The sequence below is a fragment of the Neoarius graeffei genome, chromosome 2, assembly GCF_027579695.1.
Source record: "Neoarius graeffei isolate fNeoGra1 chromosome 2, fNeoGra1.pri, whole genome shotgun sequence".
NCBI lineage: Eukaryota > Metazoa > Chordata > Actinopteri > Siluriformes > Ariidae > Neoarius > Neoarius graeffei.
Genome location: NC_083570.1, coordinates 101126381 through 101150437, shown reverse-complemented (window position 1 = coordinate 101150437; position 24057 = coordinate 101126381). Strand labels below are relative to the sequence as shown.

At 51.4% G+C, this 24057-nt stretch overlaps 1 protein-coding gene across 1 annotated transcript in view; it reads right to left on the bottom strand.

Annotated features, from left to right (window-relative positions):
- The window catches only part of LOC132882070 (lysine-specific histone demethylase 2), a 108535-nt gene that overhangs the window by 37365 nt on the left and 47113 nt on the right, over nucleotides 1–24057 (bottom strand). Inside the window, exons 2-5 of the mRNA XM_060915291.1 lie at nucleotides 3813–3997; nucleotides 2096–2217; nucleotides 1915–2004; nucleotides 1723–1834 (exon numbers count right to left, since the gene is read on the bottom strand). Coding sequence (XP_060771274.1) covers nucleotides 1723–1834; nucleotides 1915–2004; nucleotides 2096–2217; nucleotides 3813–3997 — 509 coding nt within the window. The remainder of the gene's footprint in view (nucleotides 1–1722; nucleotides 1835–1914; nucleotides 2005–2095; nucleotides 2218–3812; nucleotides 3998–24057) is intronic.

Sequence of the window (24057 nt, the reverse complement as noted above, 5' to 3'; positions counted from 1 at the left end):
CATACGTGTTTTTTGTTTTATCATGAAACGTCACAAAATTAAGGTAACAGTAGGCTAACAGCTCAATAACATCCGATGATATCAAATGAATAACACTAAATGAAAACGAACACTAAACCAGAGATAGTAAATTCATCTTCCTATCTCTCTGACTAAATACACGAACACTAACACAACAAAGTTCGCATTGCTTGTCACGTTGCTGTGATGTTTCTCTCCCTCCGGATTAAATGGACAGTGACTTGAAAATCACTAAAATACATGAATACTAAATGAACAGTTTGCTCTGATGGCGCAGTTCACATTGTGCGCAGCTTTCCGATTTAAACTGTTTTTTTCTCATCCTTATACTTCCTGTTTCATGGACTGTAACGGATTTGCTTATTTAATAATTTTAATACAGAATTTACTTTGAAATTATAATCAGACACTCCAACGCACCCCCCCCCCAAAAAAAAAACGGCCATGAAAAAGGCGGCTTCCGCCAAAAGGCGCGCTGTTTGCATCCCTGCAGAACGCAAAGATATTGTTATTATCTACAATGTATCTATTTGCTGGGGACGTTCGTGAACATCAAAGCTGCCACTTCGGGTCATTTTGAAAGTGAGTGCAATGTAGACCATAGAAAACTGTCACAACATGCCTGTCATGTCAACTTTTTTTTTGGTTTGTTTGTTTTATTGATGGGGTTGTCCCCGAGGATTTTTTTTCAGCAGAGATAAAAACCAGAGGGGGGGGATGATCCCCACCATCCCCCCCAGCAAATCGCACCCAGTATATGTGTGTGTGTGTGTATATATATATATATATATATATATATATATATATATATATATATATACACACACACACACACACATATATAAATAAAAGTGTGTATATATATTGTGTATATACTATATTATTTATATATATATATATATATATATATATACACACACACACACACACACATATATAAATAAAAGTGTGTATATATATTGTGTATATACTATATATACACACACAAAATATATTTTATTTTTATATATATATATATATATATATATATATATATATATACACACAAAATATATTTTATATATATATATATATATATATATATATATATATATATATATATATATATGCAAAAACGGTATAACACGCCTAAGGCACAGTACTGTGTATTTAGAGAGAGAGAGAGTGGGTTGAAATGTATGAGGGAAAAGGAAAGATTACAAAAGCAAGGGAAAGGAGAAATATGGAGAGAGAACACAATATAGAAGAGCGAGTCTAGAAGCGATGGAAAGGAAAAATGAGGACAGAGAGAGACACACACACACACACGACAATTTAGGAGAGAGAGAGTCTAGAAATATATGAGGGAAAAGAAGAGATGACAAGAGAGGGAAAGGAGAAGTGAGAAATATGAGGAGAGAGAGGACAATGTCTAGAAATGTATGAGGGAAAAGGAGAGATGACAAAAGCGAGGGAAAGGAGAAATGAGAAATACAAGGAGAGTCGAGAAATGTATGAGGGAGAAGGAGAGATGATAAAGTGAGGGAAAGTAGAAATGAGGGGAGAGATGACAAAAGCGAGGGAAAGGAGAAATATGAGGAGAGAGAGAAACCTGAGATGAAAGAGAGCGCAGAAACATGAAGAGAAAATAGAGAGCAGAAAGAGAGACCAGAAACGTGTGCGCGCGCGCGCGTGCGTGCGTGAGAGAGAGAAACGTCTCACCCAGTAAGGAAGCTGCTGATCCGCCATGAAGGCCTTCAGACTTGGTTCACTCTTCCCATTTCCTGTCCACAGCTTCTTCCAGGAGGAGAATTTCTCATAACCATCCTTATGGCTGAGACACAGACACACACACACACTCATATTTCCTGCTCCTGCTGTGAGAATAATTAGAGCCCATTCTCCGTCACTCACCTCCTGTAATAATGATCGAAGCACTCGTTGCAGAAGTGCTCCCCGCAGGATAAGTGGTACCATCGCGACGTGTAGCCGTTTTTTGCGCACCTTTAGGGCACATCGTGTTTTAGTGATCAGATCAGTAACAGCATCGCCACAACATCAGATTAAAGCCAAGCTGCCAGTAAATGAGAGCCACCTTTCTGACGCGCTGGCAAAACACACAGGATACGTCGCCGGACATCCTGCTTTCTCACACTTCCGGAACTTCTTCTCCACCTGCTCCTCCTCTTCCTCCACGTCAGCCATCTTTCTTTTGGGCTAGGATATTGAAGGAGACCAAAAAAGGAAGAGGCACAAATCAAAACAATCAAAGAATAGTGGAAATGTAGTAAAAGCTTTCTGGCTGACGTGTTGAATCAGGAACGCAGGATCAGATACAGCGTGAGAAACAGGCAAACGGACTGACAGATACTCAGACAAGAAGATAGACAGATTTCAAAAAAGGAAAGAAAAGGTGAAGGCAAGATAGAGCACTGATATTGAAAAGACAGGAAGGAGTGAATAATTGGAAGGATGGACGGACGGACGACTGAAGCCCCAAAATGGACGGACGGACGACTGAAGCCCCAAAATGGACAGACGGACGACTGAAGCCCCAAAATGGACGGACGGACGACTGAAGCCCCAAAATGGACGGACGGACGACTGAAGCCCCAAAATGGACGGACGGACGACTGAAGCCCCAAAATGGACGGACGGACGACTGAAGCCCCAAAATGGACGGACGGACGACTGAAGCCCCAAAACAGATGGATGATTGAAGCCCCAAAATGAATGAATGGATGGATGACTGAAGCCCCAAAATGGATGGAGGACAGAAGACAGATGGATGGATAACTGAAGCCCCAAAATGGATGGAAGACAGAAGACGGATGGATGACTGAAGCCCCAAAATGGATGGATGGATGGATGACTGAAGCCCCAAAATGGACGGATGGACGGATGGATGGATGGATGGATGGATGGATAACTGAAGCCCCAAAATGGATGGATGGATAACTGAAGCCCCAAAATGGATGGAAGACAGAAGATGGATGGATAACTGAAGCTCCAAAATGGATGGAAGACAGAAGATGGATGGATAACTGAAGCTCCAAAACGGATGGAAGACAGAAGATGGATGGATGAATAACTGAAGCCCCAAAATGGATGGAAGACAGATGGATGGATAACTGAAGCTCCAAAATGGATGGAAGGATAACTGAAGCTCCAAAATGGATGGATGAATGAGAGAAGACAGACAGATGGATGGCTGGATGGATAACTGAAGCACCAAAATAAATGAAGAGATGGATGAATGAATGAAGCCCCAAAATAGATTAATAAATAAAAGGATAGATATATGGATCTGAAAATAAAAGAATGGAGACACTGATGGATGGGAGACAGACCATAAAGAGAGAGCATGGGTGGGTGGATCGATGATTGAACCCAGGATGGAGAGACAGAAGAATGGACAGACCAATCGTTCTGCTAAAAAGGAAAGAAAAGAGACAGCAATAAATGGATGTGCAGGCAAATAAATGGTAAAGAAAGGGAGTATGGATGGATAGACAGATCAATTAATCAATAACTAAAGCCCCAAAATGAATGGATGGATGGATCTGAAAGGAAAGAAAGGGAGTAGAGATAGATAGCTGGATGGATGCATGGATAACTGATGGCCTGAGATGGACAGGTGAATAAACAGACAAACGAATAAACAGCTGAACCTAAGCTGGATGGATAGTCCGATACTTAATCCTGAAAAGAAAGATGGCTGGAAGGAAGGAAGGAAGGAAGGAAGGAATGAATGACAGACGTGTGAACCTGAGACAGACAGATACATGTCTAATTTGCCACTGAGCTCCTACATTTGCCTGCACTGTAGAAACGCTGCTGTTTCTTTTGCCTCTGCTGCTGGGCGCCTGCCTGGATGGACGCATGGAGTGACTTTCCCCTACAGCCATTGAGGATGACGAAGCCTCTACACTTGCTGGAGCTGCTGCGGCTCTCTTCTTCCCCCGTGAGCGACCACAGGATGTCATTCCCCTGTAATCTGTCAAAAAATAATCAGAAAACCCATCATTACCGTTTTTACACCAGCAGTGCACGCCAGTGTGCCGGTGGGTCGGTGTGCCGATGCGTCAGTGTGCCGGTGTGCATCGGTGCGTGCCGGTGTGTCAGTGTGCCGGTGCGTGCAGGTGCGTCAGTGTGCCCGTGTGTACTGTGTCGGTGTGCCCGTGTGTCAGTGCATCAGTGTGCCGGTGTGTACTGTGTCATGTGTCAGTGGGCTGGTGTGTACTGTGTCGGTGTGACAGTGTGCTGGTGTGTCAGTGTGCTGGTGTGTCAGTGTGCCCATGTGTACTGTGTCGGTGTGTCAGTGTGCTGGTGTGTCAGTGTGCCCGTGTGTACTGTGTCGGTGTGCCCGTGGTCTGGTGTGTCGGTGCGCACTGTGTCGGTGCGTCAGTGTGCCGGTGTGCTGGTGTGTACTGTGTCATGTGTCAGTGGGCTGGTGTGTGGTGTGCCAGTGTGTACTGTGTCGGTGTGTCAGTGTGCCGGTGTGTACTGTGTCGGTGTGTCAGTGTGCTGGTGTGTCAGTGTGCCCGTGTGTACTGTGTCGGTGTGTCAGTGTGCCGGTGTGTACTGTGTCAGTGTGCTGGTGTGTCAGTGCGCCCGTGTGTACTGTGTCGGTGTGTCAGTGTGCCGGTGTGTACTGTGTCGGTGTGTCAGTGTGCCGGTGTGTCAGTGTGCCCGTGTGTACTGTGTCGGTGTGTCAGTGTGCCCGTGTGTCAGTGTGCCCGTGTGTACTGTGTCGGTGTGTAATGTGTCAGTGTGCCCGTGTGTACTGTGTCAGTGTGCTGGTGTGTCAGTGTGCTGGTGTGTCAGTGGGCTGGTGTGTCAGTGGGCTGGTGTGTCAGTGGGCTGGTGTGTCAGTGGGCTGGTGTGTCAGTGGGCTGGTGTGTAGTGTGTCCTGTGTAGGTGTGCCAGTGTGTATTTTGTTGGTGTGCCAGTGTGTCAGTGTGCTGTGTCGGTGTGTCAGTGTGCCCGTGTCGGTGTGTAGTGTGCCAGTGTGCAGCTGGGCCGGTGTGTCCTGTGTCGGTGCATCAGTGCACCAGTGTTTTAGCGTGTCGGTGTGTAGTGTGCCGGTGTTTTAGCGCATCAGTGCGTAGGTGTTTTAGCGTATCGGTGTGTAGCGTATCGGTGTGTAGCGTATCGGTGTGTAGGTGTGTAGCGTATCGGTGTGTAGGTGTGTAGCGTATCGGTGTGTTGTGTATCAGTGTGTAGGGTATCGGTGTGTAGGTGTGTAGCGTATCGGTGTGTAGCGTATCAGTGTGTAGCGTATCGGTGTGTAGGTGTGTAGCGTATCGGTGTGTAGGTGTGTAGCGTATCGGTGTGTAGGTGTGTAGCGTATCTGTGTAGGTGTGTAGTGTATCGGTGTGTAGTGTGTCGGTGTGTAGTGTATCGGTGTGTAGGTGTGTAGTGTATCGGTGTGTAGTGTATCGGTGTGTAGTGTATCAGTGTGAAGTGTATCTGTGTGTAGTGTATCGTGTGTTGGTGTGTAGTGTATCAGTGTGTTGTGTATCAGTGTGTAGGTGTGTAGTGTGTAGGTTTGTAGCGTAATGGTGTGTAGGTGTGTAGTGTATCAGTGTGTAGGTGTGTAGTGTATCGGTGTGTAGTGTGTCGGTGTGTAGGTGTGTAGTGTATCGGTGTGTAGTGTATCAGTGTGAAGTGTATCTGTGTGTAGTGTATCGTGTGTTGGTGTGTAGTGTATCAGTGAGTTGTGTATCAGTGTGTAGTGTATCGTGTGTAGGTGTGTAGCGTATCGGTGTGTAGTGTATCGGTGTGTAGGTGTATAGTGTATCGGTGTGTAGTGTATCAGTGTGAAGTGTATCTGTGTGTAGTGTATCGTGTGTTGGTGTGTAGTGTATCAGTGTGTTGTGTATCAGTGTGTAGTGTATCGTGTGTAGGTGTGTAGCGTATCGGTGTGTAGTGTATCGGTGTGTAGGTGTATAGTGTATCGGTGTGTAGTGTATCAGTGTGAAGTGTATGTGTGTAGTGTATCGTGTGTTGGTGTGTAGTGTATCAGTGTGTTGTGTATCAGTGTGTAGTGTATCGTGTGTAGGTGTGTAGCGTATCGGTGTGTAGTGTATCGGTGTGTAGGTGTGTCGGTGTGTAGTGTATCAGTGTGTAGTGTATCGTGTGTTGGTGTGTAGTGTATCAGTGTGTTGTGTATCAGTGTGTAGGTGTGTAGTGTGTAGGTTTGTAGCGTAATGGTGTGTAGGTGTGTAGTGTATCAGTGTGTCGGTGTGTAGTGTATCGGTGTGTAGGTGTGTAGTGTATCGGTGTGTAGTGTATCAGTGTGAAGTGTATCTGTGTGTAGTGTATCGTGTGTTGGTGTGTAGTGTATCAGTGTGTTGTGTATCAGTGTGTAGTGTATCGTGTGTAGGTGTGTAGCGTATCGGTGTGTAGGTGTGTAGTGTATCAGTGTGTAGTGTATCGTGTGTCGGTGTGTAGTGTCGGTGTGTAGTGTGTCGGTGTATCGGTGTGTAGCGTATCGGTGTGTAGTGCATCAGTGTGTAGGTGTGTATCAGTGTGTAGCGTATCGGTGTGTAGTGTATCAGTATGTTGTGTATCAGTGTGTAGGTGTGTAGTGTGTCGGTGTATCGGTGTGTAGTGTATCGGTGTGTAGAGTATCAGTGTGTAGGTGTGTAGTGTGTCGGTGTATCGGTGTGTAGCGTGTCGGTGTGTAGCGTGTCGGTGTGTAGCGTGTCGGTGTGTAGGTGTGTAGTGTATCGGTGTGTAGCGTAACGGTGTGCAGGTGTGTAGTGTATCGGTGTGTAGTGTATCAGTGTGTAGCGTATCGGTGTGTAGTGTATCGTGTGTTGGTGTGTAGTGTATCTGTGTTGTGTATCAGTGTGTAGGTGTGTAGTGTACTGGTGTGTAGTGTGTCGGTGTATCGGTGTGAAGCGTATCGTGTGTAGCGTATCGGTGTGTAGGTGTGTAGTGTATCGGTGTGTAGTGTATCAGTGTGTAGGTGTGTAGTGTATCGGTGTAGTGTATCGTGTGTCGGTGTGTAGTGTCGGTGTGTAGTGTGTCGGTGTATCGGTGTGTAGCGTATCGGTGTGTAGGTGTGTAGTGTATCGGTGTGTAGGTGTGTAGTGTGTAGGTGTGTAGTGTATCGGTGTGTCGGTGTGTAGTGTATCGTGTGTCGGTGTGTAGCGTATCGTGTGTCGGTGTGTAGCGTATCGTTGTGTAGCGTATCGGTGTGTAGCGTATCGGTGTGTAGGTGTGTAGTGTATCGGTGTGTAGTGTGTTGGTGTGTAGTGTATCGGTGTGTTGGTGTGTAGCGTGTTGGTGTGTAGTGTATCGGTGTGTAGGTGTATCGGTGTGTAGGTGTGTAGTGTGTCGGTGTGTCGGTGTGTAGTGTATCGTGTGTCGGTGTGTAGCGTATCGTTGTGTAGCGTATCGGTGTGTAGGTGTGTAGTGTGTTGGTGTGTAGTGTATCGGTGTGTTGGTGTGTAGCGTGTAGGTGTGTAGCGTATCAGTGTGTAGTGTATCAGTGTGTAGTGTATCAGTGTGTAGCGTATCGTGTATCGTGTGTTGGTGTGTAGTGTATCGGTGTGTAGTGTATCGGTGTGTTGGTGTGTAGTGTATCAGTGTGTAGGTGTGTAGTATGTTGGTGTGTAGTGTATCGGTGTGTAGGTGTGTAGTGTATCGGTGTGTCGGTGTGTAGTGTATCGTGTGTCGGTGTGTAGCGTGTCGGTGTATCGGTGTGTAGCGTATCGGTGTGTAGCGTATCGGTGTGTAGCGTATCGGTGTGTAGGTGTGTAGTGTGTTGGTGTGTAGTGTATCGGTGTGTTGGTGTGTAGCGTGTTGGTGTGTAGTGTATCAGTGTGTAGGTGTGTAGTGTATCAGTGTGTAGCGTATCGGTGTGTAGTGTATCAGTGTGTTGTGTATCAGTGTGTAGGTGTGTAGCGTATCGGTGTTTAGGTGTGTAGTGTATCGGTGTGTAGTGTATCGTGTGTTGGTGTGTAGTCTGTAGTGTATCAGTGTGTTGTGTATCAGTGTGTAGGTGTGTAGCGTATCGGTGTTTAGGTGTGTAGTGTATCGGTGTGTAGTGTATCGTGTGTTGGTGTGTAGTGTGTAGTGTATCAGTGTGTTGTGTATCAGTGTGTAGGTGTGTAGCGTATCAGTGTGTAGTGTATCAGTGTGTCGGTGTATCAGTGTGTCGGTGTATCGGTGTGTAGCGTATCGTGTATTGGTGTGTAGTGTATCGGTGTGTAGTGTATCGGTGTGTGGTGTGTTGGTGTGTAGTGTGTTGGTGTGTAGTGTGTTGGTGTGTAGTGTGTTGGTGTGTAGTGTGTTGGTGTGTAGTGTATCGGTGTGTAGGTGTGTAGTGTATCGGTGTGTAGGTGTGTAGTGTATCGGTGTGTAGGTGTGTAGTGTATCGGTGTGTAGGTGTGTAGTGTATCGGTGTGTAGGTGTGTAGTGTATCGGTGTGTTGGTGTGTAGTGTATCTGTGTGTTGGTGTGTAGTGTATCTGTGTGTTGGTGTGTAGTGTATCTGTGTAGGTGTGTAGTGTATCGGTGTGTGGTGTGTTGGTGTGTAATGTATCGGTGTGTGGTGTATCGGTGTGTTGGTGTGTAGTGTATCGGTGTGTAGGTGTGTAGTGTATCGGTGTGTAGGTGTGTAGTGTATCGGTGTGTAGGTGTGTAGTGTATCGGTGTGTAGGTGTGTAGTGTATCGGTGTGTAGGTGTGTAGTGTATCGGTGTGTGGTGTGTTGGTGTGTAGTGTATCGGTGTGTGGTGTGTAGTGTGTTGGTGTGTAGTGTATCGGTGTGTGGTGTGTAGTGTGTTGGTGTGTAGTGTATCGGTGTGTTGGTGTGTAGTGTATCGGTGTGTAGTGTATCGGTGTGTGGTGTGTTGGTGTGTAGTGTATCGGTGTGTAGTGTGTTGGTGTGTAGTGTGTTGGTGTGTAGTGTATCGGCGTGTTGGTGTGTAGTGTGTCGGTGTGTTGGTGTGTAGTGTGTCGGTGTGTAGTGTATCGGTGTGTGGTGTGTAGTGTGTCAGTGTGTAGTGTATCGGTGTGTGGTGTGTAGTGTATCGGTGTGTGGTGTGTCGGTGTGTAGCGTATCGGTGTGTTGGTGTGTAGCGTATCAGTGTGTAGGTGTGTAGCGTATCGGTGTGCAGGTGTGTAGCGTATCGGTGTGCAGGTGTGTAGCGTATCGGTGTGCAGGTGTGTAGCGTATCGGTGTGCAGGTGTGTAGCGTATCGGTGTGCAGGTGTGTAGCGTATCGGTGTGTAATCTATCAGTGTGTAGGTGTGTAGCGTATCGGTGTGTAGTGTATCAGTGTGTAGTGTATCGGTGTATCGGTGTGTAGTGTATCGGTGTGTTGGTGTGTAGTGTATCAGTGTGTAGGTGTGTAGTGTATCGGTGTGTAGGTGTGTAGTGTATCTGTGTAGGTGTGTAGTGTATCTGTGTAGGTGTGTAGTGTATCGGTGTGTGGTGTGTTGGTGTGTAGTGTATCGGTGTGTTGGTGTGTAGAGTATCGGTGTGTGGTGTGTAGTGTGTCGGTGAGTAGTGTATCGGTGTGTGGTGTGTAGTGTGTCGGTGTGTGGTGTATCGGTGTGTGGTGTGTAGTGTGTCGGTGTGTAGTGTATCGGTGTGTTGTGTGTAGTGTGTCGGTGTGTAGTGTATCGGTGTGTTGGTGTGTAGTGTGTCGGTGTGTAGTGTATCGGTGTGTTGGTGTGTAGTGTGTCGGTGTGTAGTGTATCGGTGTGTGGTGTGTAGTGTGTCGGTGTGTGGTGTGTCGGTGTGTGGTGTGTCGGTGTGTAGTGTATCGGTGTGTCGGTGTGTAGTGTATCGGTGTGTGGTGTGTAGTGTGTCGGTGTGTAGTGTATCGGTGTGTCGGTGTGTAGTGTATCGGTGTGTTGGTGTGTAGTGTGTCGGTGTGTAGTGTATCGGTGTGTTGGTGTGTAGTGTGTCGGTGTGTAGTGTATCGGTGTGTGGTGTGTAGTGTGTCGGTGTGTAGTGTCGGTGTGTAGTGTGTCGGTGTATCGGTGTGTAGCGTATCGGTGTGTAGGTGTGTAGTGTATCGGTGTGTAGGTGTGTAGTGTGTAGGTGTGTAGTGTATCGGTGTGTCGGTGTGTAGTGTATCGTGTGTCGGTGTGTAGCGTATCGTGTGTCGGTGTGTAGCGTATCGTTGTGTAGCGTATCGGTGTGTAGCGTATCGGTGTGTAGGTGTGTAGTGTATCGGTGTGTAGTGTGTTGGTGTGTAGTGTATCGGTGTGTTGGTGTGTAGCGTGTTGGTGTGTAGTGTATCGGTGTGTAGGTGTATCGGTGTGTAGGTGTGTAGTGTGTCGGTGTGTCGGTGTGTAGTGTATCGTGTGTCGGTGTGTAGCGTATCGGTGTGTAGCGTATCGGTGTGTAGGTGTGTAGTGTGTTGGTGTGTAGTGTATCGGTGTGTTGGTGTGTAGCGTGTAGGTGTGTAGCGTATCAGTGTGTAGTGTATCAGTGTGTAGTGTATCAGTGTGTAGCGTATCGTGTATCGTGTGTTGGTGTGTAGTGTATCGGTGTGTAGTGTATCGGTGTGTTGGTGTGTAGTGTATCAGTGTGTAGGTGTGTAGTATGTTGGTGTGTAGTGTATCGGTGTGTAGGTGTGTAGTGTATCGGTGTGTCGGTGTGTAGTGTATCGTGTGTCGGTGTGTAGCGTGTCGGTGTATCGGTGTGTAGCGTATCGGTGTGTAGCGTATCGGTGTGTAGCGTATCGGTGTGTAGGTGTGTAGTGTGTTGGTGTGTAGTGTATCGGTGTGTTGGTGTATCAGTGTGTAGGTGTGTAGTGTATCAGTGTGTAGCGTATCGGTGTGTAGTGTATCAGTGTGTTGTGTATCAGTGTGTAGGTGTGTAGCGTATCGGTGTTTAGGTGTGTAGTGTATCGGTGTGTAGTGTATCGTGTGTTGGTGTGTAGTCTGTAGTGTATCAGTGTGTTGTGTATCAGTGTGTAGGTGTGTAGCGTATCGGTGTTTAGGTGTGTAGTGTATCGGTGTGTAGTGTATCGTGTGTTGGTGTGTAGTGTGTAGTGTATCAGTGTGTTGTGTATCAGTGTGTAGGTGTGTAGCGTATCAGTGTGTAGTGTATCAGTGTGTCGGTGTATCAGTGTGTCGGTGTATCAGTGTGTCGGTGTATCGGTGTGTAGCGTATCGTGTATTGGTGTGTAGTGTATCGGTGTGTAGTGTATCGGTGTGTAGTGTGTTGGTGTGTAGTGTGTTGGTGTGTAGTGTATCGGTGTGTAGTGTGTAGGTGTGTAGTGTATCGGTGTGTAGGTGTGTAGTGTATCGGTGTGTAGGTGTGTAGTGTATCGGTGTGTAGGTGTGTAGTGTATCGGTGTGTAGGTGTGTAGTGTATCGGTGTGTTGGTGTGTAGTGTATCTGTGTGTTGGTGTGTAGTGTATCTGTGTGTTGGTGTGTAGTGTATCTGTGTAGGTGTGTAGTGTATCGGTGTGTGGTGTGTTGGTGTGTAATGTATCGGTGTGTGGTGTATCGGTGTGTTGGTGTGTAGTGTATCGGTGTGTAGGTGTGTAGTGTATCGGTGTGTAGGTGTGTAGTGTATCGGTGTGTAGGTGTGTAGTGTATCGGTGTGTAGGTGTGTAGTGTATCGGTGTGTAGGTGTGTAGTGTATCGGTGTGTGGTGTGTTGGTGTGTAGTGTATCGGTGTGTGGTGTGTAGTGTGTTGGTGTGTAGTGTATCGGTGTGTGGTGTGTAGTGTGTTGGTGTGTAGTGTATCGGTGTGTTGGTGTGTAGTGTATCGGTGTGTAGTGTATCGGTGTGTGGTGTGTTGGTGTGTAGTGTATCGGTGTGTAGTGTGTTGGTGTGTAGTGTGTTGGTGTGTAGTGTATCGGCGTGTTGGTGTGTAGTGTGTCGGTGTGTTGGTGTGTAGTGTGTCGGTGTGTAGTGTATCGGTGTGTGGTGTGTAGTGTGTCAGTGTGTAGTGTATCGGTGTGTGGTGTGTAGTGTATCGGTGTGTGGTGTGTCGGTGTGTAGCGTATCGGTGTGTTGGTGTGTAGCGTATCAGTGTGTAGGTGTGTAGCGTATCGGTGTGCAGGTGTGTAGCGTATCGGTGTGCAGGTGTGTAGCGTATCGGTGTGCAGGTGTGTAGCGTATCGGTGTGCAGGTGTGTAGCGTATCGGTGTGCAGGTGTGTAGCGTATCGGTGTGTAATCTATGTGTGTAGGTGTGTAGCGTATCGGTGTGTAGTGTATCAGTGTGTAGTGTATCGGTGTATCGGTGTGTAGTGTATCGGTGTGTTGGTGTGTAGTGTATCAGTGTGTAGGTGTGTAGTGTATCGGTGTGTTGGTGTGTAGTGTATCTGTGTAGGTGTGTAGTGTATCTGTGTAGGTGTGTAGTGTATCGGTGTGTGGTGTGTTGGTGTGTAGTGTATCGGTGTGTTGGTGTGTAGAGTATCGGTGTGTGGTGTGTAGTGTGTCGGTGAGTAGTGTATCGGTGTGTGGTGTGTAGTGTGTCGGTGTGTGGTGTATCGGTGTGTGGTGTGTAGTGTGTCGGTGTGTAGTGTATCGGTGTGTTGTGTGTAGTGTGTCGGTGTGTAGTGTATCGGTGTGTTGGTGTGTAGTGTGTCGGTGTGTAGTGTATCGGTGTGTTGGTGTGTAGTGTGTCGGTGTGTAGTGTATCGGTGTGTAGTGTGTCGGTGTGTGGTGTGTAGTGTGTCGGTGTGTAGTGTATCGGTGTGTTGGTGTGTAGTGTGTCGGTGTGTAGTGTATCGGTGTGTGGTGTGTAGTGTGTTGGTGTGTAGTGTATCGGTGTGTGGTGTGTGGTGTGTAGTGTGTCGGTGTGTAGTGTGTCGGTGTGTAGTGTGTCGGTGTGTGGTGTGTAGTGTGTCGGTGTGTAGTGTGTCGGTGTGTAGTGTGTAGTGTGTCGGTGTGTGGTGTATCGGTGTGTGGTGTGTAGTGTGTCGGTGTGTGGTGTATCGGTGTGTGGTGTGTAGTGTGTCGGTGTGTGGTGTATCGGTGTGTGGTGTGTAGTGTGTCGGTGTGTGGTGTATCGGTGTGTTGGTGTGTAGTGTGTCGGTGTGTAGTGTATCGGTGTGTGGTGTGTAGTGTGTTGGTGTGTAGTGTATCGGTGTGTGGTGTATCGGTGTGTGGTGTGTAGTGTGTCGGTGTAACGGTGTGTGGTGTGTAGTGTGTCGGTGTGTGGTGTGTAGTGTGTCGGTGTGTAGTGTGTCGGTGTGTAGTGTGTCGGTGTGTGGTGTATCGGTGTGTGGTGTGTAGTGTGTCGGTGTGTAGTGTGTCGGTGTGTGGTGTATCGGTGTGTGGTGTGTAGTGTGTCGGTGTGTGGTGTATCGGTGTGTGGTGTATCGGTGTGTGGTGTGTAGTGTGTCGGTGTGTGGTGTATCGGTGTGTGGTGTGTAGTGTGTCGGTGTGTGGTGTATCGGTGTGTGGTGTGTAGTGTGTCGGTGTGTGGTGTATCGGTGTGTGGTGTGTAGTGTGTCGGTGTGTGGTGTGTCGGTGTGTGGTGTGTAGTGTGTCGGTGTGTGGTGTGTCGGTGTGTGGTGTGTAGTGTGTCGGTGTGTGGTGTGTCGGTGTGTGGTGTATCGGTGTGTCGGTGTGTAGTGTATCGGTGTGTGGTGTGTAGTGTGTCGGTGTGTAGTGTATCGGTGTGTGGTGTGTAGTGTGTCGGTGTGTGGTGTGTAGTGTGTCGGTGTGTAGTGTATCGGTGTGTGGTGTGTAGTGTGTCAGTGTGTAGTGTATCGGTGTGTGGTGTGTAGTGTGTCGGTGTGTAGTGTATCGGTGTGTGGTGTGTAGTGTGTCGGTGTGTAGTGTATCGGTGTGTGGTGTGTAGTGTGTCGGTGTGTAGTGTATCGGTGTGTGGTGTGTAGTGTGTCGGTGTGTAGTGTATCGGTGTGTGGTGTGTAGTGTGTCGGTGTGTAGTGTATCGGTGTGTGGTGTGTAGTGTGTCGGTGTGTAGTGTATCGGTGTGTGGTGTGTAGTGTGTCGGTGTGTAGTGTATCGGTGTGTGGTGTGTCGGTGTGTAGTGTATCGGTGTGTGGTGTGTAGTGTGTCGGTGTGTAGTGTATCGGTGTGTGGTGTGTAGTGTGTCGGTGTGTAGTGTATCGGTGTGCGGTGTGTAGTGTGTCGGTGTGTAGTGTATCGGTGTGTGGTGTATCGGTGTGTGGTGTGTAGTGTGTCGGTGTGTAGTGTATCGGTGTGTGGTGTGTAGTGTGTCGGTGTGTGGTGTGTCGGTGTGTGGTGTGTAGTGTGTCGGTGTGTGGTGTGTCGGTGTGTGGTGTATCGGTGTGTCGGTGTGTAGTGTATCGGTGTGTGGTGTGTAGTGTGTCGGTGTGTAGTGTATCGGTGTGTGGTGTGTAGTGTGTCGGTGTGTAGTGTATCGGTGTGTGGTGTGTAGTGTGTCAGTGTGTAGTGTATCGGTGTGTGGTGTGTAGTGTGTCGGTGTGTAGTGTATCGGTGTGTGGTGTGTAGTGTGTCGGTGTGTAGTGTATCGGTGTGTGGTGTGTAGTGTGTCGGTGTGTAGTGTATCGGTGTGTGGTGTGTAGTGTGTCGGTGTGTAGTGTATCGGTGTGTGGTGTATCGGTGTGTGGTGTGTAGTGTGTCGGTGTGTAGTGTATCGGTGTGTGGTGTGTAGTGTGTCGGTGTGTAGTGTATCGGTGTGTGGTGTGTAGTGTGTCGGTGTGTAGTGTATCGGTGTGTAGTGTGTCGGTGTGTAGTGTATCGGTGTGTGGTGTGTCGGTGTGTAGTGTATCGGTGTGTGGTGTGTAGTGTGTCGGTGTGTAGTGTATCGGTGTGTGGTGTGTCGGTGTGTAGTGTATCGGTGTGTGGTGTGTAGTGTGTCGGTGTGTAGTGTATCGGTGTGTGGTGTGTAGTGTGTCGGTGTGTAGTGTGTCGGTGTGTGGTGTGTAGTGTGTCGGTGTGTAGTGTGTCGGTGTGTGGTGTGTAGTGTGTCGGTGTGTAGTGTGTCGGTGTGTGGTGTGTAGTGTGTCAGTGTGTAGTGTGTCGGTGTGTGGTGTGTAGTGTGTCGGTGTGTAGTGTGTCGGTGTGTAGTGTGTCGGTGTGTGGTGTGTAGTGTGTCGGTGTGTAGTGTATCGGTGTGTGGTGTGGTGTGTCGGTGTGTAGTGTATCGGTGTGTGGTGTGGTGTGTCGGTGTGTAGTGTGTCGGTGTGTGGTGTGTCGGTGTGTAGTGTGTCGGTGTGTGGTGTGTCGGTGTGTGGTGTGTAGTGTGTCGGTGTGTGGTGTATCGGTGTGTGGTGTATCAGTGTGTGGTGTGTAGTGTGTCGGTGTGTAGTGTATCGGTGTGTGGTGTGTCGGTGTGTAGTGTATCGGTGTGTGGTGTGTAGTGTGTCGGTGTGTAGTGTATCGGTGTGTGGTGTGTAGTGTGTCGGTGTGTAGTGTATCGGTGTGTGGTGTGTAGTGTGTCGGTGTGTAGTGTACCGGTGTGTGGTGTGTAGTGTGTCGGTGTGTAGTGTATCGGTGTGTGGTGTGTAGTGTGTCGGTGTGTGGTGTGTAGTGTGTCGGTGTGTAGTGTATCGGTGTGTTGGTGTGTAGTGTGTCGGTGTGTAGTGTATCGGTGTGTGGTGTGTAGTGTGTTGGTGTGTAGTGTATCGGTGTGTGGTGTATCGGTGTGTGGTGTGTAGTGTGTCGGTGTAACGGTGTGTGGTGTGTAGTGTGTCGGTGTGTGGTGTGTAGTGTGTCGGTGTGTAGTGTGTCGGTGTGTAGTGTGTCGGTGTGTAGTGTGTAGTGTGTCGGTGTGTGGTGTATCGGTGTGTGGTGTGTAGTGTGTCGGTGTGTGGTGTATCGGTGTGTGGTGTGTAGTGTGTCGGTGTGTGGTGTATCGGTGTGTGGTGTGTAGTGTGTCGGTGTGTGGTGTGTAGTGTGTCGGTGTGTGGTGTATCGGTGTGTTGGTGTGTAGTGTGTCGGTGTGTAGTGTATCGGTGTGTGGTGTGTAGTGTGTTGGTGTGTAGTGTAGCGGTGTGTGGTGTATCGGTGTGTGGTGTGTAGTGTGTCGGTGTAACGGTGTGTGGTGTGTAGTGTGTCGGTGTGTGGTGTGTAGTGTGTCGGTGTGTAGTGTGTCGGTGTGTGGTGTATCGGTGTGTGGTGTGTAGTGTGTCGGTGTGTAGTGTGTCGGTGTGTGGTGTATCGGTGTGTGGTGTGTAGTGTGTCGGTGTGTGGTGTATCGGTGTGTGGTGTATCGGTGTGTGGTGTGTAGTGTGTCGGTGTGTGGTGTATCGGTGTGTGGTGTGTAGTGTGTCGGTGTGTCGTGTATCGGTGTGTGGTGTGTAGTGTGTCGGTGTGTGGTGTATCGGTGTGTGGTGTGTAGTGTGTCGGTGTGTGGTGTATCGGTGTGTGGTGTGTGGTGTGTGTGGTGTGTCGGTGTGTGGTGTGTCGGTGTGTGGTGTGTCGGTGTGTGGTGTGTCGGTGTGTGGTGTGTGGTGTGTCGGTGTGTGGTGTGTAGTGTGTCGGTGTGTGGTGTGTAGTGTGTCGGTGTGTGGTGTATCGGTGTGTGGTGTGTGGTGTATCGGTGTGTGGTGTGTAGTGTGTCGGTGTGTGGTGTGTCGGTGTGTGGTGTGTCGGTGTGTGGTGTGTCGGTGTGTGGTGTGTCGGTGTGTGGTGTGTCGGTGTGTGGTGTGTCGGTGTGTGGGTGTGTCGGTGTGTGGGTGTGTGGTGTGTCGGTGTGTGGTGTGTCGGTGTGTGGTGTGTCGGTGTGTGGTGTGTCGGTGTGTGGTGTGTCGGTGTGTGGTGTGTAGTGTGTCGGTGTGTGGTGTGTGGTGTGTAGTGTGTCGGTGTGTGGTGTATCGGTGTGTGGTGTGTAGTGTGTCGGTGTGTGGTGTATCGGTGTGTGGTGTGTAGTGTGTCGGTGTGTGGTGTATCGGTGTGTGGTGTGTAGTGTGTCGGTGTGTGGTGTATCGGTGTGTGGTGTGTAGTGTGTCGGTGTGTGGTGTATCGGTGTGTGGTGTGTAGTGTGTCGGTGTGTGGTGTATCGGTGTGTGGTGTGTAGTGTGTCGGTGTGTGGTGTGTCGGTGTGTAGTGTGTCGGTGTGTGGTGTGTAGTGTGTCGGTGTGTAGTGTGTCGGTGTGTGGTGTGTCGGTGTGTGGTGTGTCGGTGTGTGGTGTGTCGGTGTGTGGTGTGTCGGTGTGTGGTGTGTGGTGTGTCGGTGTGTGGTGTGTCAGTGTGTGGTGTGTAGTGTGTGGTGTGTGGTGTGTCGGTGTGTGGTGTGTCGGTGTGTGGTGTGTCGGTGTGTGGTGTGTCGGTGTGTGGTGTGTCGGTGTGTGGTGTGTGGTGTGTCGGTGTGTGGTGTGTCGGTGTGTGGTGTGTCGGTGTGTGGTGTGTCGGTGTGTGGTGTGTCGGTGTGTGGTGTGTCGGTGTGTGGTGTGTCGGTGTGTGGTGTGTCGGTGTGTGGTGTGTCGGTGTGTGGTGTGTCGGTGTGTGGTGTGTCGGTGTGTGGTGTGTCGGTGTGTGGTGTGTCGGTGTGTGGTGTGTCGGTGTGTGGTGTGTCGGTGTGTGGTGTGTCGGTGTGTGGTGTGTCGGTGTGTGGTGTGTCGGTGTGTGGTGTGTCGGTGTGTGGTGTGTCGGTGTGTGGTGTGTGGTGTGTCGGTGTGTGGTGTGTCGGTGTGTGGTGTGTCGGTGTGTGGTGTGTCGGTGTGTGGTGTGTCGGTGTGTGGTGTGTCGGTGTGTCGGTGTGTGGTGTGTCGGTGTGTGGTGTGTCGGTGTGTGGTGTGTCGGTGTGTGGTGTGTCGGTGTGTGGTGTGTCGGTGTGTGGTGTGTGGTGTGTCGGTGTGTGGTGTGTCGGTGTGTGGTGTGTCGGTGTGTGGTGTGTCGGTGTGTGGTGTGTCGGTGTGTGGTGTGTCGGTGTGTGGTGTGTCGGTGTGTGGTGTGTCGGTGTGTGGTGTGTCGGTGTGTGGTGTGTCGGTGTGTGGTGTGTCGGTGTGTGGTGTGTCGGTGTGTGGTGTGTCGGTGTGTGGTGTGTCGGTGTGTGGTGTGTCGGTGTGTGGTGTGTCGGTGTGTGGTGTGTCGGTGTGTGGTGTGTCGGTGTGTGGTGTGTCGGTGTGTGGTGTGTCGGTGTGTGGTGTGTCGGTGTGTGGTGTGTCGGTGTGTGGTGTGTGGTGTGTCGGTGTGTGGTGTGTCGGTGTGTGGTGTGTCGGTGTGTGGTGTGTCGGTGTGTGGTGTGTCGGTGTGTGGTGTGTCGGTGTGTGGTGTGTCGGTGTGTAGTGTGTCGGTGTGTCGGTGTGTGGTGTGTCGGTGTGTGGTGTGTCGGTGTGTGGTGTGTCGGTGTGTGGTGTGTCGGTGTGTGGTGTGTCGGTGTGTGGTGTGTCGGTGTGTGGTGTGTCGGTGTGTGGTGTGTCGGTGTGTGGTGTGTCGGTGTGTGGTGTGTCGGTGTGTGGTGTGTCGGTGTGTGGTGTGTCGGTGTGTGGTGTGTCGGTGTGTGGTGTGTCGGTGTGTGGTGTGTCGGTGTGTGGTGTGTCGGTGTGTGGTGTGTCGGTGTGTCGGTGTGTGGTGTGTCGGTGTGTGGTGTGTCGGTGTGTGGTGTGTCGGTGTGTGGTGTGTCGGTGTGTGGTGTGTCGGTGTGTGGTGTGTCGGTGTGTGGTGTGTCGGTGTGTCGGTGTGTGGTGTGTCGGTGTGTGGTGTGTCGGTGTGTGGTGTGTCGGTGTGTGGTGTGTCGGTGTGTGGTGTGTCGGTGTGTGGTGTGTGGTGTGTCGGTGTGTGGTGTGTCGGTGTGTGGTGTGTCGGTGTGTGGTGTGTCGGTGTGTGGTGTGTCGGTGTGTGGTGTGTCGGTGTGTGGTGTGTCGGTGTGTGGTGTGTCGGTGTGTGGTGTGTCGGTGTGTGGTGTGTCGGTGTGTGGTGTGTCGGTGTGTGGTGTGTCGGTGTGTGGTGTGTCGGTGTGTGGTGTGTCGGTGTGTGGTGTGTCGGTGTGTGGTGTGTCGGTGTGTGGTGTGTCGGTGTGTGGTGTGTCGGTGTGTGGTGTGTCGGTGTGTGGTGTGTCGGTGTGTGGTGTGTCGGTGTGTGGTGTGTAGTGTGTCGGTGTGTGGTGTGTCGGTGTGTAGTGTGTCGGTGTGTAGTGTGTCGGTGTGTAGTGTGTCGGTGTGTGGTGTGTCGGTGTGTAGTGTGTCGGTGTGTGGTGTGTCGGTGTGTGGTGTGTAGTGTGTCGGTGTGTGGTGTGTCGGTGTGTAGTGTGTCGGTGTGTGGTGTGTCGGTGTGTAGTGTATCGGTGTGTGGTGTGTCGGTGTGTAGTGTATCGGTGTGTGGTGTGTCGGTGTGTGGTGTGTCGGTGTGTGGTGTGTCGGTGTGTGGTGTGTCGGTGTGTGGTGTGTAGTGTGTCGGTGTGTAGTGTGTCGGTGTGTGGTGTGTCGGTGTGTGGTGTGTCGGTGTGTGGTGTGTCGGTGTGTGGTGTGTCGGTGTGTGGTGTGTCGGTGTGTGGTGTGTCGGTGTGTGGTGTGTCGGTGTGTAGTGTGTCGGTGTGTGGTGTGTCGGTGTGTGGTGTGTCGGTGTGTGGTGTGTCGGTGTGTGGTGTGTCGGTGTGTGGTGTGTCGGTGTGTGGTGTGTCGGTGTGTGGTGTGTCGGTGTGTGGTGTGTGGTGTGTCGGTGTGTGGTGTGTCGGTGTGTGGTGTGTCGGTGTGTGGTGTGTCGGTGTGTGGTGTGTCGGTGTGTGGTGTGTCGGTGTGTGGTGTGTCGGTGTGTGGTGTGTCGGTGTGTGGTGTGTAGTGTGTCGGTGTGTAGTGTGTCGGTGTGTGGTGTGTCGGTGTGTGGTGTGTCGGTGTGTGGTGTGTCGGTGTGTGGTGTGTCGGTGTGTGGTGTGTCGGTGTGTGGTGTGTCGGTGTGTGGTGTGTCGGTGTGTGGTGTGTCGGTGTGTGGTGTGTCGGTGTGTGGTGTGTCGGTGTGTGGTGTGTCGGTGTGTGGTGTGTCGGTGTGTGGTGTGTCGGTGTGTGGTGTGTCGGTGTGTGGTGTGTCGGTGTGTGGTGTGTCGGTGTGTGGTGTGTGGTGTGTCGGTGTGTGGTGTGTCGGTGTGTGGTGTGTCGGTGTGTGGTGTGTCGGTGTGTGGTGTGTCGGTGTGTGGTGTGTCGGTGTGTCGGTGTGTGGTGTGTCGGTGTGTGGTGTGTCGGTGTGTAGTGTATCGGTGTGTGGTGTGTCGGTGTGTAGTGTGTCGGTGTGTGGTGTGTCGGTGTGTGGTGTGTGGTGTGTCGGTGTGTGGTGTGTCGGTGTGTGGTGTGTCGGTGTGTGGTGTGTCGGTGTGTGGTGTGTCGGTGTGTGGTGTGTCGGTGTGTGGTGTGTCGGTGTGTGGTGTGTCGGTGTGTGGTGTGTCGGTGTGTGGTGTGTCGGTGTGTGGTGTGTGGTGTGTCGGTGTGTGGTGTGTCGGTGTGTGGTGTGTCGGTGTGTGGTGTGTCGGTGTGTGGTGTGTCGGTGTGTGGTGTGTCGGTGTGTGGTGTGTCGGTGTGTGGTGTGTCGGTGTGTGGTGTGTCGGTGTGTGGTGTGTCGGTGTGTGGTGTGTCGGTGTGTGGTGTGTCGGTGTGTGGTGTGTCGGTGTGTGGTGTGTCGGTGTGTAGTGTGTCGGTGTGTGGTGTGTAGTGTGTCGGTGTGTAGTGTGTCGGTGTGTAGTGTGTCGGTGTGTGGTGTGTCGGTGTGTGGTGTGTCGGTGTGTGGTGTGTCGGTGTGTGGTGTGTAGTGTGTCGGTGTGTGGTGTGTCGGTGTGTAGTGTGTCGGTGTGTGGTGTGTCGGTGTGTAGTGTATCGGTGTGTGGTGTGTCGGTGTGTAGTGTATCGGTGTGTGGTGTGTCGGTGTGTGGTGTGTCGGTGTGTGGTGTGTCGGTGTGTGGTGTGTCGGTGTGTGGTGTGTAGTGTGTCGGTGTGTAGTGTGTCGGTGTGTAGTGTGTCGGTGTGTGGTGTGTCGGTGTGTGGTGTGTCGGTGTGTGGTGTGTCGGTGTGTGGTGTGTCGGTGTGTAGTGTGTCGGTGTGTGGTGTGTCGGTGTGTGGTGTGTCGGTGTGTGGTGTGTCGGTGTGTAGTGTGTCGGTGTGTGGTGTGTAGGTGTGTAGTGTATCGGTGTGTGGTGTGTTGGTGTGTAGTGTATCGGTGTGTAGTGTGTTGGTGTGTAGTGTATCGGTGTGTGGTGTGTCGGTGTGTAGTGTATCGGTGTGTGGTGTGTCGGTGTGTAGTGTATCGGTGTGTGGTGTGTCGGTGTGTAGTGTATCGGTGTGTGGTGTGTCGGTGTGTGGTGTGTCGGTGTGTGGTGTGTCGGTGTGTGGTGTGTCGGTGTGTGGTGTGTCGGTGTGTCGGTGTGTGGTGTGTCGGTGTGTGGTGTGTCGGTGTGTGGTGTGTCGGTGTGTGGTGTGTCGGTGTGTGGTGTGTCGGTGTGTGGTGTGTCGGTGTGTAGTGTGTCGGTGTGTGGTGTGTAGTGTGTCGGTGTGTGGTGTGTCGGTGTGTAGTGTGTCGGTGTGTGGTGTGTCGGTGTGTAGTGTGTCGGTGTGTGGTGTGTCGGTGTGTGGTGTGTAGTGTGTCGGTGTGTGGTGTGTCGGTGTGTAGTGTGTCGGTGTGTGGTGTGTCGGTGTGTAGTGTATCGGTGTGTGGTGTGTCGGTGTGTAGTGTGTCGGTGTGTGGTGTGTCGGTGTGTGGTGTGTCGGTGTGTGGTGTGTCGGTGTGTGGTGTGTCGGTGTGTGGTGTGTAGTGTGTCGGTGTGTAGTGTGTCGGTGTGTGGTGTGTCGGTGTGTGGTGTGTCGGTGTGTGGTGTGTCGGTGTGTGGTGTGTCGGTGTGTGGTGTGTCGGTGTGTGGTGTGTCGGTGTGTGGTGTGTCGGTGTGTGGTGTGTCGGTGTGTGGTGTGTCGGTGTGTGGTGTGTCGGTGTGTGGTGTGTCGGTGTGTGGTGTGTCGGTGTGTAGTGTATCGGTGTGTGGTGTGTCGGTGTGTGGTGTGTCGGTGTGTGGTGTGTCGGTGTGTGGTGTGTCGGTGTGTGGTGTGTCGGTGTGTCGGTGTGTGGTGTGTCGGTGTGTGGTGTGTCGGTGTGTGGTGTGTCGGTGTGTGGTGTGTCGGTGTGTGGTGTGTCGGTGTGTGGTGTGTCGGTGTGTAGTGTGTCGGTGTGTGGTGTGTAGTGTGTCGGTGTGTGGTGTGTCGGTGTGTAGTGTGTCGGTGTGTGGTGTGTCGGTGTGTAGTGTGTCGGTGTGTGGTGTGTCGGTGTGTGGTGTGTAGTGTGTCGGTGTGTGGTGTGTCGGTGTGTAGTGTGTCGGTGTGTGGTGTGTCGGTGTGTAGTGTATCGGTGTGTGGTGTGTCGGTGTGTAGTGTGTCGGTGTGTGGTGTGTCGGTGTGTGGTGTGTCGGTGTGTGGTGTGTCGGTGTGTGGTGTGTCGGTGTGTGGTGTGTAGTGTGTCGGTGTGTAGTGTGTCGGTGTGTAGTGTGTCGGTGTGTGGTGTGTCGGTGTGTGGTGTGTCGGTGTGTGGTGTGTCGGTGTGTGGTGTGTCGGTGTGTGGTGTGTCGGTGTGTGGTGTGTCGGTGTGTGGTGTGTCGGTGTGTGGTGTGTCGGTGTGTAGTGTGTCGGTGTGTGGTGTGTCGGTGTGTAGTGTGTCGGTGTGTGGTGTGTCGGTGTGTAGTGTGTCGGTGTGTGGTGTGTCGGTGTGTAGTGTGTCGGTGTGTGGTGTGTCGGTGTGTGGTGTGTCGGTGTGTGGTGTGTCGGTGTGTAGTGTGTCGGTGTGTGGTGTGTCGGTGTGTAGTGTGTCGGTGTGTGGTGTGTCGGTGTGTAGTGTGTCGGTGTGTGGTGTGTCGGTGTGTAGTGTGTCGGTGTGTGGTGTGTCGGTGTGTAGTGTGTCGGTGTGTGGTGTGTCGGTGTGTAGTGTATCGGTGTGTGGTGTGTCGGTGTGTAGTGTATCGGTGTGTGGTGTATTGGTGTGTGGTGTGTCGGTGTGTTGGTGTGTAGTGTGTCGGTGTGTGGTGTGTTGGTGTGTAGTGTATCGGTGTGTGGTGTGTTGGTGTGTAGTGTATCGGTGTGTAGTGTGTTGGTGTGTAGTGTATCGGTGTGTGGTGTGTTGGTGTGTAGTGTATCGGTGTGTGGTGTGTTGGTGTGTAGTGTATCGGTGTGTTGGTGTGTAGTGTATCGGTGTGTGGTGTGTAGTGTGTCGGTGTGTAGTGTGTCGGTGTGTGGTGTGTAGTGTGTCGGTGTGTAGTGTGTCGGTGTGTGGTGTGTAGTGTGTTGGTGTGTAGTGTGTCGGTGTGTGGTGTGTAGTGTGTTGGTGTGTAGTGTGTCGGTGTGTGGTGTGTAGTGTGTTGGTGTGTAGTGTGTCGGTGTGTAGTGTGTCGGTGTGTGGTGTGTAGTGTGTCGGTGTGTAGTGTGTCGGTGTGTGGTGTGTAGTGTGTCGGTGTGTGGTGTGTAGTGTGTCGGTGTGTGGTGTGTCGGTGTGTGGTGTGTGGTGTGTCGGTGTGTGGTGTGTCGGTGTGTGGTGTGTCGGTGTGTGGTGTGTCGGTGTGTGGTGTGTCGGTGTGTGGTGTGTCGGTGTGTCGGTGTGTGGTGTGTCGGTGTGTGGTGTGTCGGTGTGTAGTGTGTCGGTGTGTGGTGTGTCGGTGTGTAGTGTGTCGGTGTGTGGTGTGTCGGTGTGTGGTGTGTGGTGTGTCGGTGTGTGGTGTGTCGGTGTGTGGTGTGTCGGTGTGTGGTGTGTCGGTGTGTGGTGTGTCGGTGTGTGGTGTGTCGGTGTGTGGTGTGTCGGTGTGTGGTGTGTCGGTGTGTGGTGTGTCGGTGTGTGGTGTGTCGGTGTGTGGTGTGTCGGTGTGTGGTGTGTCGGTGTGTGGTGTGTCGGTGTGTGGTGTGTCGGTGTGTGGTGTGTCGGTGTGTGGTGTGTCGGTGTGTGGTGTGTCGGTGTGTGGTGTGTAGTGTGTCGGTGTGTAGTGTGTCGGTGTGTGGTGTGTCGGTGTGTGGTGTGTCGGTGTGTGGTGTGTCGGTGTGTGGTGTGTCGGTGTGTGGTGTGTAGTGTGTCGGTGTGTGGTGTGTCGGTGTGTAGTGTGTCGGTGTGTGGTGTGTCGGTGTGTAGTGTGTCGGTGTGTGGTGTGTCGGTGTGTGGTGTGTCGGTGTGTGGTGTGTCGGTGTGTGGTGTGTCGGTGTGTGGTGTGTCGGTGTGTGGTGTGTAGT